Source organism: Rana temporaria, chromosome 9 (genome assembly GCF_905171775.1).
Source record: "Rana temporaria chromosome 9, aRanTem1.1, whole genome shotgun sequence".
In the NCBI taxonomy this organism is placed as follows: domain Eukaryota; kingdom Metazoa; phylum Chordata; class Amphibia; order Anura; family Ranidae; genus Rana; species Rana temporaria.
The window spans coordinates 72949565-72966351 of NC_053497.1; the positions used below are offsets into that span (position 1 = coordinate 72949565).

At 42.4% G+C, this 16787-nt stretch overlaps 1 protein-coding gene across 1 annotated transcript in view; it reads left to right on the forward strand.

Moving 5' to 3' along the window:
• The first annotated feature begins 275 nt into the window (after positions 1-275).
• Positions 276-16787, forward strand: part of F9 (coagulation factor IX) — a 64613-nt gene continuing 48101 nt past the window's right edge. The window contains exons 1-3 of the mRNA XM_040323776.1: positions 276-379; positions 3042-3205; positions 14165-14189. Coding sequence (XP_040179710.1) covers positions 313-379; positions 3042-3205; positions 14165-14189 — 256 coding nt within the window. The 5' untranslated portion in view covers positions 276-312. The remainder of the gene's footprint in view (positions 380-3041; positions 3206-14164; positions 14190-16787) is intronic.

The following is a 16787-nucleotide window of genomic DNA, read 5'->3' on the forward strand; positions in this document are numbered from 1 at the left end:
ACACCGTCGTATCTCTTCTGAGAATCTGGCCCATAGTGTATATGTAAAAGCTCAGCTTCAGAAAATCCACAGGCAACATCTGTGACTAGTACTTGCGTTTTTGGGCAAAGTCTCCATAGTTCAGTTCATCTTTAAAATAAGTGAGGCACATTTTCTAGAACCAATGTTTACTACATTTTTCTCATTCCAAACGTTGAAGTTCTCTTTGCAATACAAAGCTAGTTGTAAAACAAAAGCAAACAGAGAGATAGTGGACTTCGGAATTATTGATCCAGCTCTAGCTCTAGTCTAATTTGCCATCAGAGTAAGAAGATGGCAACTGCTAAATACATTCTCATTATTTTTCTCCTGGGCTATTTTTGCAGAGCGGAAAAAACAGGTTTGTTGCTTCTAATTGTCTTACAATGTGTTCCTTCTTTTCATCTGAAAAAGGTATGATAAGTGTAATTTTGGGAAGTTGGAACATTATAGTATTTTTCTAAGTATAACAATACAAGTCAGAATCTGTTGCATATTTAATTCCAAGAAAGACTACATTTTCCATGTTCACATAATGTTCACATAATGTTCCAAATGTACCAAAATAGGCAGAAGTCATTTTACCTACAAGCTATAATCAGACTAAAGTAAACAGAGAATAATGAGATCTGGACAAAATAGAAAGGAGTATATCTTGGAAGGGGAGTGAGAGAGAATAATGATGTGCAGCCTTAAAACAGATAACCAAATAAAATTTCCCCTTTCTGCGACTTTTGACATCAGTAAAGTGAAATATGATTATTTGCCACTAAATAACTGTGTGTTGCTCATCGCCACTCCTCTGTGTAACACTTTGCTGAATATGTCCTACGATTTTTTGGTTTATCTATATCTGGTTGTGCTGATTCTGAACAGGGCTGGCTACAAACTGTAGATTTCTCATTAAGAATGAAAGTCTGGACCACATCTTTTAGATGGGTCTCATCACAACGTTTCCTGACTCATAACAATGTGGTGCACATTCTTCAGCAATCTTTAGCGATCATTACTATTTAGAAGAGAGCAGGGTACAGTTGGTGAATGGCTGACCTATTTATAAAAGGACTAGAGAAAAGTGGAAAATGTGTCTAGAGCGATCATTTAGAAAGCTCAAGTTTTCCAACTCTATTTTCCATTTTGTCAATACAGTACTTGCATGATCCTAACTAGCCTAATTTAGTTGCATATTTGTTGATAGTCACGCTTTCTTAAAATTCATTTTAACCGCTTAAGCCCCAGGTCATTTTGGTGGTTAAAGACCGGGCCACTTTTTGCGATTCGGCACTGCGTCACTTTAACTGACAACTGCGCGGTCGTGCGACCTGGCTTCCAAACAAAATTGACGTCCTTTTTTCCCCACAAATAGAGCTTTCTTTTGGTGGTATTTAATCACCTCTGCAATTTTAATTGTTTGTGCTATAAACAAAAAATAGCGCTATAATAAATATCCCCCAAAAATATATAATTTTTTTTTTCCCACAGTTTAGTCCGATACATATTCTTCTACATATTTTCGGTAAAAAAAAAATCACAATAAGAGTTTATTAATTGGTTTGCACAAAAGTTATAGCTTCTACTAAATAGGGGACTGTTTTATAGCATTTTTATTAATATTTTTATTTTTTTACTAGCTATGGCTGCGATCAGCGATTTTTATCGTGACTGTGACATTATGGCGGACACATCGGACACTTTTGACGCCATTTTGGGACTATTGTCATTTTAACAGTAATCAGTGCTATAAAAATGCACTGGTTACTGTAAAAATGACAATGGTAGTGAAGGGGTTAACCACTAGGTGGTGCTGCAGGGGTTAAGTGTTCCCTAAGAAGTGATTCTAACAGTTTGGGGGCGTGGCTACACATGAAACGTCACTGATGACTGTTTCCGATCATGGGAACGGTCATCAGTGACAGTGTCACTAAGCAGAATATGGGAATGCCTCGTTTACAAAGGCACTCCCACGTTCTGCTCATGCCGACCGCAATCGCAGGACTCCTGGGAACATCGAGTTCCTGGGACCCGCGGCCGCACTCGAGAGGCACGCGGCGGGCGCGCACAGGACCTCTGGGCGGCAGATTTAAATGGACGTACCTGTACGCCAATGTGCCTGCCTGTGCCATTCTGCCGACGTACATCGGCGTGCGCTACGGTCGGCAAGTGGGACCCACGGCCGCACTCGAGAGGCACACGGCGGGCGCGCACGCCCTCTGGGAGGCAGATTCAAATGGACGTACTTGTACGCCAATCTGCCTGCCTGTGCCATTCTGCCGACGTACATCGGCGTGCGCTGCGGTCGGCAAGTGGTTAAACAGTTAAATTACAAGAAAATGACAATTTTATGACCATAATGGTCTGGCAATCTAAAATCTTTTACAATCCAAGTGCCTACATTATCTGATTTTTAAACCTGATAAACAAGAAGTGCAAAGCCCCCGAAACATGTTGGCTGTTACAAAACAAATGCAAATGTTTTTAAGGACTATACAAGCTGGTGTTGCGCTCACATCCATTCAAAACTTTAATAAACCCCTCTGGGGGTCCAGCAAGATCCTGCAATTGTTGGTGAGCAGCCTCTAGGGTGGGAGGGCTTAAAATGCCCATGTCATCTCCATATGGTTCAGCTCTACTACATCACAAAAGATGCATATAAATAATAAATAAAGTACAGCGATTTTCATCATGTTCTGTCCCAGTGACAATGGTCATCACAACAAATTGAATGTTCCTAAGAGGACATATACAGCAGTAAATACCTGGCCAAAATGTTATCCTTTCCCCACTTTTGCTGTTTTTTTATTGATTGCAAAATGCACTAAACCACAATGGTCACCTATACGTGGGAAATGTAGAGTAATGTCATTACTTGCTAATGGTGGAGAGGATTAAAAAAAAAAAAAACACTCTTGACTTCAGGTAGCTTAGGTTTATGTCAGGCATTGAATGCTAGGTCTGTGAACTAGAAAACAAGATTGTATTTTACTTACCTTTTGTGTTTTTTGTTTTTTGTTGTTTTTTTACAGTGTTTCTGTCTGCTAAATCAGCAAGTGGTGTTCTTGTGAGACAAAAAAGATACAACAGTGGTGGTTTTGAAGAGTTGTCAGCAGGCAATCTTGAAAGGGAATGTTTAGAGGAAAAGTGCACTTATGAGGAAGCCAGAGAAGTCTTTGAAAATGATGAAAAAACAGTAAGTACTATATTAGTTTGCAGATATGTATTGATTACATTAATTATCATAAAAGTAAAAAGGGTAACAGTGAAGATGGGAATCAATCTATCTCTCTCTCCCCTTTAAAAAAAGTAGCCACGCTCTTGTGCGTCTGTGGCATAAGACTAATGCTGCGTACAGACGATCGCACATTCCAACAACAAAACCGTGGATTTTTTTCCGACGGATGTTGGCTTAAACTTGTCTTGCATGCACACGGTCACACAAATGTTGTTGGAAACTCTGAACGTCAAGAACGCAGTGACGTACAAGACGTACGGCGAGCCGAGAAAAATTAAGTTCAATAGGCAGTGTGGCTCTTGTGCTTAATTCCGAGCATGCATGGAATTTTGTACATCGGAATTTCAAATTTTTGTTGTCGGAAATTCCGACAGCAAATGTCCGATGGAGCCTACACACAGTCGGAATTTTCGACAACAATCTCCCATCGAACATTTGTTGTTGGAAATTCCGATCGTGTGTACACAGCATTAGTGTCAAAAAGACTTCAACCAATATAAATCTGTCCCCAAAAATAAAATGCTTGCCTCCACACTGCCAAGCATACCTATTTTATCACTCTCATTAACACCTTCTTATCCAGTCCACATCAACTCTTCTCTACCTCTAACTCTACTTTGTCCTCCACTGCCTCCACCCACTAACTCACTTACTGCCCAGGAGATCCACAATCACTTCAAAAAATAAGATTGATTCAATTTGTGATGAAATATTCACTCTACAGATATCCCCCACTTAACTCCCCATGTCCACAGGTACAATGGACACTCCCCTATTCAACCCTGCTACTATAGACAAGGCTGCTAAACTTATTTCTAACGCCCATCTAACCACCTATCCCCTGGACCCAGTTCCCTCTCAAATATTGCGGTCACCCTCTGACTCTACCCTAACACTCTCTAACCATATTTTCAATCTCTCCCTCTCTTCTGGCATCTTCCCCAACTCTCTAAAACATGCACTAGTCCCCCCCATACTTAAAAAGCCTTCCTTGGACCCCACTAATTACAGCCTATGCCCCATCTCCTTGCTCCCCTGTTAATCCAAACTCCTTGAATGCCTGGTCTGCAACAAACTTTCTGGAACTTTTTGTTTACAAGTTTAAAGCGGATGTCCGCCGAAAAAAAATATTAGGACGCTTACCTGTCCTGGAGTCCAGCGCTGTCGGCAGCAGAGGACGAGCGATCGCTCGTCACTCTGCTGCCCCCACCGCCATCCTCGGTGAGGGAACCAGGAAGTGAAGCGCTCCAGCTTCACTGCCGGACAAGGGATTGTCGTGAGCAGGCAATAAAGGGTCTGAGCCAAATTCCCCCTGAAAAAATTCCCTGACCCTAGATAACACCCACATGTGATGCTGCAACTTAATGATTGAAAGGACTGAAATCAAGTGAATAGGGATGAGCTCCGGTGTATTTTCACACTCCACGTGCAGAGACCACCAGGAAGTCCACCAGGGCGCTACACTAATCACAGGCAGGGAGACATTGTCCCAATGCTCGGCTGCAGAGATCAGGAAATGTCTCACTGCCTGTGATTAGCACAGCCCTGTGCTGACATCCTGGCGGTAGGGTGACCACATTTTCAAACTGCCATTCAGGGACACCCCCTCCTTCACATAAATTTTACAATTTTAATTGGTAATAATAGGGGTATGGGGGGGTCCGGGTACTGCCTTGGGGGACATGTATCATTGCAATTTTTTTTTTTTTAAATGATCGTTTTTTTCAGGAGCAGTGATTATAATTATGCTTAAAGTACAACAAGAAAATTGAACAATTCCTCTAAATATAGTGCCTGGGGGTCCCCTTAGTCTGCCTGTAAAGTGGTGCATCTGTACCATGTATAGAGTCAAATCACATTTAAATTGACTTGCGGTTGCAATCGCTGGCACCCGGCTATTGAAAAAAAGAAAAAGAAAACCTAGTGCCCCCTTCCCCTAGTCCATACCAGCACCCACGGGCTCTACCCCCCCACCCCAAAGCACCAAGTCCCAATCTTACCCTGGCTGGTGGTTGTGGTGGTTGCAAGGCGGGGGGGGGGGGTTATCAGAATCTGTAAGCGTCCAAAGGGTCTGGAATGGACTACGGGAGGAGGACCTCGCACCATTTTTGTTTTTTTATTGCCAGCTTTTTATTTTTTTATTCAGCTGTCAGCGGAGAAGCCCATTGACAGCTGAAGACTCATCAGTTGTTAAGGATGTCGGCTTCCCAGCCCCGCTCCTTAATGACCAGCTTTTACTGCACCCTGGTTGGCGCAGTGGGCAGTGTGTTGCAGGGCATTTGGCGGGGCAAACACCCTGGGCTGGAAAACAGACAGTTTCCACCGTCGGCTCATTGGGTGGCTGTGTCGGTTTCAGTCTGGGACACTGCATTGTCCTGCAGGACAGTCCCGGGCAATCCGGGACACGTGGTCACCCTACCTGGCGGGCTCTGCACGTGGAGTGTGCGAACACATCGGAGCTCATTCCTACCAGTGAAGGTGAGCCAGGGACAGTCAGGCTGGGGAGGAAAGATCTAGATGATGCCAGATATCCTCCAGCCAGGAACTGAGGCAGGCTCCATCTGACTTGCTGCAGTATCTAATGCACACTGTTTGAAGCTCGCAGTGTGCAGTGAAATCAAAGTGGAGTGGAGCCCGTACAACTGTACAAACTGAAGGGAAGGCTGAAGTTCAGCTTTAAAATTGCGCCCTGTGGAGTATGTTTGTAAAACCTGTTTGCATAGAACTGTTTATTTTGCCTACTGGCTTATTCAGACAGCTTTGAATGAATGGGTGAAATAGGTGTAGAACACAATGTTGTCTTCCATTCATTTTGGTGCTAATTGCTGTACTTTTTCTTCATTTGTTGTCAATTAAGCTCTTGGGTCTAATCTGATGTAAAGCATATCTAATTAGGACAGCTGCGTCAACCTTAATAAAAATAGTTTTTTACTTTCTTTTGACACAAAAGCAACAAGAACACGTTAGAACAGGGTATAAATAGTTGTATTTATGCAGTGCCATTATACTCTTACGTAATGTATACTTTTCATGTGTGTGGGAATTTTTTCTGGAGCATGCAGTTCATTTATTACATGACATAAATATAGAAGACAGTGCAGCGCTGATATTAGTAGTTAAATGCTTAAATACAATTGAGTAAAAACAGTGTAGACAAAAAAACCCTTAATAAAAAAGAGTCCGAATAAATTAAATGAATAAGTGAAAAAGAAACAGCAAAGTCCGTTTGAAAACCCAAAAATTAAAAGTGTCTCAATCCGGTGTAGTTTCATCTATAAGGAAACTCCTTAATTAACAAGATGTGATGAGATCTTGATTGCTGTGAAATGGTGTTCACCCATGCAATTCGTGAAAATAGGATTAACCGCTTACCAGAGGTAAAGACTGTTTTCCACCAGTCTTATAGAGCCTATGGGAAGTCAGGTCTCCCAATACCTTTTCAGTAATGATAAAACTCAGCATTCGATCCGGGTGTCATAAAATGGAACAAAAGAAACTTCTCATAGTGCATAACATTTAAACCATGAGGTTATATTTAATTTAGGTAATGCACTTACAGTTAAGTTGCCAAAAAACTGTATAACAGTGGACAAGGTTAAAAAGAGCGCTTCAGCTGTAGTGTTCCGATGCTCCTCGCTACTCAGTCTGCAACCACGGCCAGCGTTCAGGACGGAACGCGATGACGTCACGGCACCCAACAAGCTGCACATGCTCAGCTTGACTCCATAGACTATGCTATCAGGAAATTATCAGTAGACAGTGGAAGAAGAAGTCCCTTCGTGACGAAACGATTGTTGGGTGCCGTGACGTCATCGCGTTCCGTCCTGAACGCTGGCCGTGGTTGCAGACTGAGTAGCGAGGAGCATCGGAACACTACAGCTGAAGCGCTCTTTTTAACCTTGTCCACTGTTATACAGTTTTTTGGCAACTTAACTGTAAGTGCATTACCTAAATTAAATATAACCTCATGGTTTAAATGTTATGCACTATGAGAAGTTTCTTTTGTTCCATTTTATGACACCCGGATCGAATGCTGAGTTTTATCATTACTGAAAAGGTATTGGGAGACCTGACTTCCCATAGGCTCTATAAGACTGGTGGAAAACAGTCTTTACCTCTGGTAAGCGGTTAATCCTATTTTCACGAATTGCATGGGTGAACACCATTTCACAGCAATCAAGATCTCATCACATCTTGTTAATTAAGGAGTTTCCTTATAGATGAAACTACACCGGATTGAGACACTTTTAATTTTTTGGTTTTCAAACGGACTTTGCTGTTTCTTTTTCACTTATTCATTTAATTTATTCGGACTCTTTTTTATTAAGGGTTTTTACTCAATTGTATTTAAGCATTTAACTACTAATATCAGCGCTGCGCTGTCTTCTATATTTATGCCTTTTAATTTGTTGTACACATTTTAGTGCTAGCTGCTACTCGTTTTTTTTGTTTGTTCACAACATTATTCATCACTTTTTATCACTAATTTATTAGCGCAGCACCAACCTTTGGTTTTTTTTCATTTATTACATGAGCAGTAAGAGCCGGTTCACACTGGGGCGATCCGACTTCCAGCGTGACTTCCAGAGGCGATTCCGACACGACTTGAATGTGAACCACAGGGCGACCTGAGGCGATCTGGGGCGATTTATAAATCGCCTCCAGGACAGGGAATGTCAGAAATGGCCAATCAGAGCTACTAAGCTCTTCTGACATCATTCTTCTTCCTGTTTGATTTCTTCTTCCCTGTTCCCTGTTTTCCTGTGTCTAAAATGCTCTCTGTGCGTTACAATAGATCAGGGATCTATTGTTGTTGGGGGATATGTTGTTCCTGCCAGGGATCTAGTTTTGTCAAGGATCTATTGTTGTTCTCATGTGAACTTGTGTTCCCATCAGGGATCTAGTGTTGTCAAGGATCTATTGTTGTTCTCATGTGAACTTGTGTTCCGATCAGGGATCTATTGTTGTTGAGGGATCTGTTGTTCCTGCCAGGGATCTAGTGTTGTCAAGGATCTATTGTTGTTCTCATGTGAACTTGTGTTCCGATCAGGGATCTATTGTTGTTGGGGGATCTGTTGTTCCTGCCAGGGATCTAGTTTTGTCAAAGCTCTATTGTTGTTCTCATGTGAACTTGTGTTCCGATCAGGGATCTAGTTTTGTCAAGGATCTATTGTTGTTCTCATGTTAACTTGTGTTCCGATCAGGGATCTATTGTTGTTGAGGGATCTGTTGTTCCTGCCAGGGATCTAGTGTTGTCAAGGATCTATTGTTGTTCTCATGTGAACTTGTGTTTCGATCAGGGATCTATTGCTGTTGGGGGATCTATTGTTCATGCTATTGAGCTAATGTTGTCAATGATCTATTGTTGTTCTCATGTGAACTAGTGTTCCGATCAGGGATCTATTGTTGTTGGGGGATCTGTTGTTCCTGCCAGGGATCTAGTTTTGTCAAGGATCTATTGTTGTTCTCATGTGAACTTGTGTTCCGATCAGGGATCTATTGTTGTTGAGGGATCTGTTGTTCCTGCCAGGGATCTAGTTTTGTCAAGGATCTATTGTTGTTCTCAAGTGAACTTGTGTTCCTTTCAGGGATCTATTGTTGTTGGGGGATCTTTTGTTCATGCTATTGAGCTAATGTTGTCAATGATCTATTGTTGTTCTCATGTGAACTAGTGTTCCGATCAGGGATCTATTGTTTTTGGGGGACCTAATTGTTCCTGCCAGGGATCTAGTGTTGTCAAGGATCTATTGTTGTTATCATGTGAACTAGTGTTCCGATCAGGGATCTATTGTTGTTCTTGTCATTTGAAGTAGTGTTCCTCTTAGGGATCTACTTTTTTGGGGAATCTATGGTTCCTGTCTGCATCTACTATTGCCAGCATGGGATATACTGTTCCTGCCAGGGGATCTATTGATGCCGGTGTGCTCTATTGTTGCTGTCTTCAAGAGGGAGTTCATGCCGCCATTCTCTGTGCAAACAAGTGGCATGTATGGAACTACAACCAGCATGCCTAGGCAAGGAAAATAGACATATAATAAAAAGGTTAAACTTACTTTTGGCAGTGCGGTCGGTCTCAGACAATATGCCCCAATCCTCAAAGGTCATGCGAGAAATGTCCAGCCAGGCATTGTCCCTCTTCATTTGGTCCTTGTAAAAGGGGTCCCTCTTGTCGTAGAGGCATGGTCTCTCTTTTACCAGCCTTATAAGGGACTCATTATCCACGGCCTCTTTCCTAACTCTGGCAGCCATGCTGCAAACAGAGACAACGTACTAAGAAAGTGAAAGTAATCCGTGCCAAGAAGGTGGGGGCTGCCTGGGGACAGGGGAGTACCTGGTGGCTTCTGGGTAAATTTCTCTCTGCTTCTGGCAAAATCGCCTCACTAGGAACAGGGATCAGACTTGAAAGCTACTTCCATTGAAATCAATGGGTAGGAATCGCCTACAAGTCGGATTGAAGTCGTACAGGAACTTCTTTTGAAGTCGGATCGCCTTGAGTAGTGTGCATTAACACCACTCCCATTCACTTGCATTGTTTTTCTTGACAGCACGACTTGGGACGACTTGAGGCGATTTCAAGTCGGATCACAAATCGCCCCAGTGTGAACCGGCTCTTATGGTACAATCCGGATGTACAAGGAGATTAAAAAGTGATCCTGGATAACAACTAACCTGAGCACTCTGTTCATTGCTGCACTAACATTGCTAGTTATGGGCAAAACAAACATTCCATCGTCATTCAATTTATATTTATTTGAATCCTGTTTTTATACATTTCTGCCATTTAGAAGCCTAAACACTGCACTGACAACATATAATAGCACCCAAGGGTAGCCATTTTGAATAGATGAAATGGAGTCAGGTTTTCTTTAGGGATTTGGTTAAAGTAGAATTAGAGTCAAGCACGCCATACATTGTACAATTTTCTTATTGAATTTCCTTTCGATTTACCTTCAACTATGTCAGGGGTTCTCAACCTTCTAGTGCCGTGACCCCTTGATAAAATTTCACAAGTTGTGGGGACCCCTAACCGTAAAATTATTTTCGTAGTGTGGGTTGTCAGCACCCAAGGCAAGACAAGCAATTTTCACCCCTAACCCACAGACATTTAGCGCTCCCTGAGTCTCTTCCACTCATACAGTATTAAAACCCCTTAAAGTACATTTTAGGATGTTCCACTTTTTCTCTTTGTGCTCCTTTCTTTTCTTTCTTATCACTCTCTATCCTAATCCCTAATCCCCATTCCTTGCTCTAACCGTCTTTCTTGTTCGTTCCCTTATTCTTTCACTCCCTTTTTATTTGTTCCTCCCCCTCTTTTCCTCTCTTCCATGTATTCTCTATTTTTATACCTTCCCTTTCTCTTTGGTAGGGGGGTGGGGGGGAATGGGATGAGTGGCAATGCTGGGGGGATTTTTAATCAGCCAACTTAGGTGCTCTTGATCAAGGTCATCTACTGATCTGAGAAGTGTAATGGGGACTTTTTAATGGCAACTCTAATCACAGGTAGTGTTACTCACTGTGTGTCTCGTAGCAGTGACACCTATGCCGAAATCAGGAGATAGGGTCTCCTCCAGCCCCTCCCACTTCACATCCCTCACCAGTCAGTTGACCTCTAGTTTCTGGCCCCCACTCATGCCATGAACTGAATGGGCTCCGGGAACAGCCTAGCTGGACGGCCGCAAAAAGGCTGGGAGAATGGTGCAGGCTTTAGGAACAGCCCAGGATTTGGTGACCCCTGGCAAATCATCATTTGACCCCCGAGGGGGTCCCGACCCCCAGGTTGAGAACCACTGAACTATGTAGTACAAGGGCCTGCCTGATTGCACACAAATTGAACGTGTTTAGATTTGACCTCATTATGAGGCTTTGGTAAGTCTAAAAGGCAAACTATAGAAGAAAATTGTATCATGTATGGCCAAGGAAGGGTTATAACCCCTGTCAGATTTTTTTTTTCCATCTGTGTCCCATTGTGGAGATTTCACTTCCTGTCCCATAGTCAAACAGGAAGCGGGAGGAAATCCCTGTAACCTAAGGGAATTCCTTGGGGACCTCCCAGGTCACCCAAAATAATGTCCCCATTGGAAGATTTACGCTCTATTACTTTTCTGAGTACAAACCAATATTTGGGATTTTTATTTTACATTCACGTTCAAAGATAATGGTAAACAGGACAAATAGAGAGGGTGAATCTCATTAAAACGGAGCTATACTCGTCCCAAGCTACTCCTAAACAATTGACACTTTTGAGGAACAGGTACCGATTTAGACAGGTACTGGCTTCCCAATTTTAAAAACGGAAGTTCTCCTTGCCCCCCCCCTTGCAGTCTTCTGGAACATACAGGTCACAGAAGACTGCATCCACCACTGTGAAGCCGCAAGCTGTCACTGCCGGGTGCCCATAGTGAAGATGCCAGTACTGGGGACCGAAGACAGCAGGTGAGACTGACCCCAGCACACTGCTGGATCGTGGGACAGGGGAGTGCCTGTTTTTTAAAAGTCAGCAGCAACAGTTCTTGTAGCTGCTGGCTTTTATTTTTTTCACAGGTGGCTGCAACTCCTTTTAAATGAGATCAGACAGCAATAAAAACTGACAAACATTTGAATCCCTCTGCGCTCTTTCCAGCACTAACAAAAAAGTGTTGCCTTTAGTTATACACAGGCTCTGAAGGTCCAGCACTGTAAACCAGACCTTCAAAGCGCATGCGCCGATGTCATTAGCTGCATGCACTATGAATATCTCCCAAACAAAAAGTTTAAGAGATATTCACAGTATCTACAGGTAAGCCTTATTATAGGCTTACCTGTAGGTATAAGTGGCAGTACAGAGTTTACTACCACTTTAAAGCTGGAGTTACTTTGCAAGGTCCTTAAAGACACGAATGAGCGAATTTTGGGGTGGAGGAACTTAACTGACCTGCACAGAGACCTGACCTGACCGTGCCCGCCGCATCACTGGAATGTCGATGCGCATGCCTGGGGGCCGCGATGTTCGCCAGGCACCCACGATCGGCGGTTACACGGACAAGGACGTGGATCTGTGTGTGTAAACACAAAGATTCACGTCCTGTCAGGGAGAGAGGAGACTGATGCTGTGTCCTTTGTACATAGGGACACAGATCGGTCACCTCCCCAGTCAGTCCCCTTCCCCCACAGTTAGAAACAGTTAGATGCAGGGTACACATTTAACCCCTTCCCCTAGTGTTAACCCCTTCCCTGACAGTCACATTTATACAGTAATTAGTGCATATTTATAGCACTGATCGCTGTATAAATGTGAATGGTCCCAAAAATGTGTCAAAAATGTCCGATGTGTCCGCCATAATGTCGCAGTCCCAATAAAAATTGCAGATCGCCGCCATTACTAGTAAAAAAATAATAATAAAAAAAAAATGATGTCCCCTATTTTGTAGGCGCTATAACTTTTGCGCACACCAGTCGCTTATTGCAATTTTTTTTTTTTACCAAAAACATGTAGAAGAATATGTATCCGCCTAAACTGAGAAAAAAAAATATTTAAAAAAAAAAATTGGGATATTTATTATAGCAAAAAGTAAAAAATATATATTTTTTTTTTAAATTGACGCTCTTTTTTTGTTTATAGCGCAAAAAATAAAAACCGCATAGGTGATCAAATACCACCAAAAGAAAGCTCTATTTGTGGGGAAAAAAGGACGTCAATTTTGTTTGGGAGCCACGTCGCACGACTGCACAATTCAGTCAGTTAAAGCGACGCAGTGCCGGAAGCTGAAATTTCGCCTGGGCAGGAGGGGGGTATATGTGCCCAGTAAGCAAGTGGTTAAAGTTCATGTGCGTGTAAAGGCAGGTGTCCCAATACTTTTGACAATATGGTGTAAGTGCAGTTGGTCGGACAAATCCTCATTGAGGAGGGGTAAGGATGAATCTCATTGTGCAGGTGACTGATGGCGTAGCCTAAAATTTATGTTGCATTGGCTGACAGACAGGTGACTCCCACTCCTTCATTCTTTGCAATATACAGTATCTACTATATTTATTGGCGTATAACACTCACTTTTTTACCCTGAAAATAGAGGGTAAACTGTGTGTGCGTGTTATACGCAGGGGACTGTGGGAAGTTTTTTTCCTGAAACTTCCCTCTTAGGCCCCATACACACGGTCATACAAAACCGATGAGAATGGACCGGGGTTCAGTTTCATCGGTCCAAACCGACGGTGTGTATAGCCCATCGGTCTGTTTTCCTTCGGTCCAAAATGTTAAACCATGATTCAAAACCAAACCTGATGGACCGCTGCCCGATCGGACCAAACCGATGGTTAGTACAGAAAAGCATCGGTTCAAAACCTGCGCATGCTCAGAATCAAGTTGACGCATGCTTGGAAGCATTGAATTTTGTTTTATTCAGCACGTAGTGTGTTTGACGTCACTGCGTTCTGACCCGATCGGTTTTTGGAACGATGGTGTGTACGCATCATCAGACCATCAGGCCACTTCAGCGGTGAACCGATGAAAACGGTCCGTCGGACCATTCTCATCGGTTTTGTCCGACTGTGTGTACGGGGCCTTAAAGTTAGGGTGCGTGTTATACGCCGAAAAAATACGGTACTTGCCTGTGAAAATCCTTACCACTCATTTTGAGTAAAACAGTTTAATGAAAAATAAATATTTACATTATTGCAACTCATATGTTACATTTTACATGTTCTATTCAAGACTACTTTAAAAAAGCAGTCAGCATCCCTTGCATTGCAGGAGGTGCTAAGGGAGGGAGCAAGGGCAAAAACTGAACAGGCCCTTCTGTCACCCCAAACCCTATACTAGGGCATCTTTGACAATAAATCTGCCACTATTCTAACATGTTTTATATATAATGTATAATCTAGAATAAAATCTACTCATTATCCAGTATACTTATGGTTTTGCTTTTTTGTTTTTCTTTATAGAGTGAATTTTGGAAGCAGTATGTTGGTAAGATTAATTTCCCTACATGCTTTAGACACACTGAAACAGTTAATTCTTTGTTGTAAATATCGGGAGCTACATATGTTACCCAATATATTCATATTTATCTAATTTTATTTGCTTTAATTGCATCTATGAACCAGACATTGTAATTAAAATGTATATATTCTGCAAGAACCCAGCTGCTATAATGAGATAAAGGTTCCCTAACCAATATATTGAGAAACCCTGTTGAATACAAATGGCTGAGCCAACCAAGAAAAACACAGAATAAATTATGACACTCACTCATGGGCTTATTCAAACAGTGAAAAGAATAATCACAATGTCTAAAGTGCATTAGCCTGCAACCATCAACCATCTTAACCAAACCAATCCTTGCCAAAACGATCTATTAGCCTTCTATGAGGAGGTGAGCTGCCATCTAGATAAAGGAAGGCCCGTAGACGTGGTGTATCTGGATTTTGCAAAAGCATTTGCATAAACGTTTACTGTACAAAGTAAGGTCCATTGGCATGCACCCCCCTCCCAGGGTTCTGTGCTGGGACCAATTCTTTTTAATTTGTTCATAAATGACCAAATCTCTGTATTTACGGACAATACTAAGCTAAGCAGGGCAATAACTTCTCTGCAGGATGCAGAAAACTTGCAACTAGATCTGAACAAATAAATGGGGTGGGCAACTACATGGCAAATGAGGTTTAATGTGGAAAAATATAAAATAATGCATTTGGGTGGCAAAAATACAAATGCAATCTACTCACTGGTGGGAGAACCTCTGGGGAAGTCTAGGATGGAAAAGAACCTGGGGTCCTAGTAGATGATAGGCTCAGCAATGGCATACAATGCCAAGCTGCTGCTAACAAAGCAAACAGAATATTGGCATGCATTAAAAAGGGGATTAACTCCAAAGATAAATCGATAATTCTCCCACTCTACAAGATTCTGGTCTGGACACACCTCGAGTATGCCACCAAGTTCTGGGCACCAGTCCTCAGGAAGGATGTACTGGAAATGGAGAGGGGCCTCTGGAAGAAGTAAGTTTTTTACGAAACGGACGTAGGGCGGAGCGGCGCGCTGTCGTCACCCAAACAAGCTCCAAACGTTCCCCAGTGGACGGGTGTCTGTGAATTTGTGTTCCGGCCGGCACATCAGATTCAAGGCGATCTTTTTAATGCATTTCTGTAAGTGCATTACTTTTTAAAATAAATACTTTTAACCCATTTAATACACTATGTGGAGCCTGGTACTGGTACTCTTATAGGCAGTACCAGTGGGGAAGCTAGACATTATTTCACCTGGGCAAAGAATCAGTTCAGTGCCCCCCCCCCCCTTATGGGACAAGATTAGGAAGAAGTGAGAAACTCCCAGTCCATAGCTGTTGAGTCAGCTGTCTGTCCCCTCCCCCATGCTCCTCTGGTCCTCCCCCTGATTCTCTGTTCCCCCAGGTGAGTGCTGCGGGGAGGGAGAGGAGGTGAGCTCTGCGGGGAGGGAGAGACAGAGGAGTGGAGGGGGCGGGGGTCCGCTGTCACTGAAGCCGGCCCACTGAGCCATCGGCCCACCGGGAAACTCCCTGTAGTCCCAATGGCCAGTCCATCCCTGGCCTCTATCATTGTTTTTACATGGTGGATATTGCTGTCATCGTTTGTGAATGAGACCCAATTGGATCACATGCGTCTGAATTACATCACTGGGAGTGATTGCCTTTTTATATGCTGTCCATGATCCCCTGTAATAAGGGATCATGGGGTTCTGGTAAGAATCCAATCATTTGACTGGTGGAGCATTGTATCACCGCTTCTTTTGGTCATGTTATCTACTATATGACAATTGGCACAATTCACGGGTGTTCTGATGAAATCTTCACCAATAATTTATGGACTTTTTCGTTACAGTTTATAAGTTCTTTATAATTTATATTTATTTTGTATATTTGATTTTAAGCCTTTATTTATATATGTCTTAATTGATATGTATACACTGTTGGCATTACTTTTATACTGTCTATTAAACTGATGGGTGTCGATATGGCCATCTAGCGCTCTCTGGTGGCTACCCACCCCCATCACACATTATATATAACAATTTTTTGATACAGCTATATATATCTTTATATATTACTGGTTTAAAAATCACTGTCTGGTGCCTTAATAGGTTCCTATATTTAGAGTCAGCGAGATTTATATTTTTTCTCAAAGTTCACCGTCCGATGGGAAAAAAAATACGCATGCTCGGAAACAATTTGACGCATGCTCGGAAGAATTGAACTTCTTTTTTTTGCCTCGTTGAAGTGTTGTACGTCACCGCGTTCTTGGCGGACGAAAGTTCAGAGAATTTTTGTGTGACCGTGTGTATGCAAGACAAGCTTGAGCGGAATTCCGTCGGAAAAACTAACTTTTTTCCGACTGGAAATTTGGTTGTGTGTACGGGGAATAAGAATTGCATTGTAGAAAGTACAGTAACTAATTGCAATCAGATTTGAATTTATTTGATTAAACCAAAGAAATTTGAATCCTGATTGATTGCCTAAGACTACATCATTGTGTACATTGCCCCTTGCTTGGAATACGCATTGTAGAGTTAGTTAGTTTTATTGGAACCAAT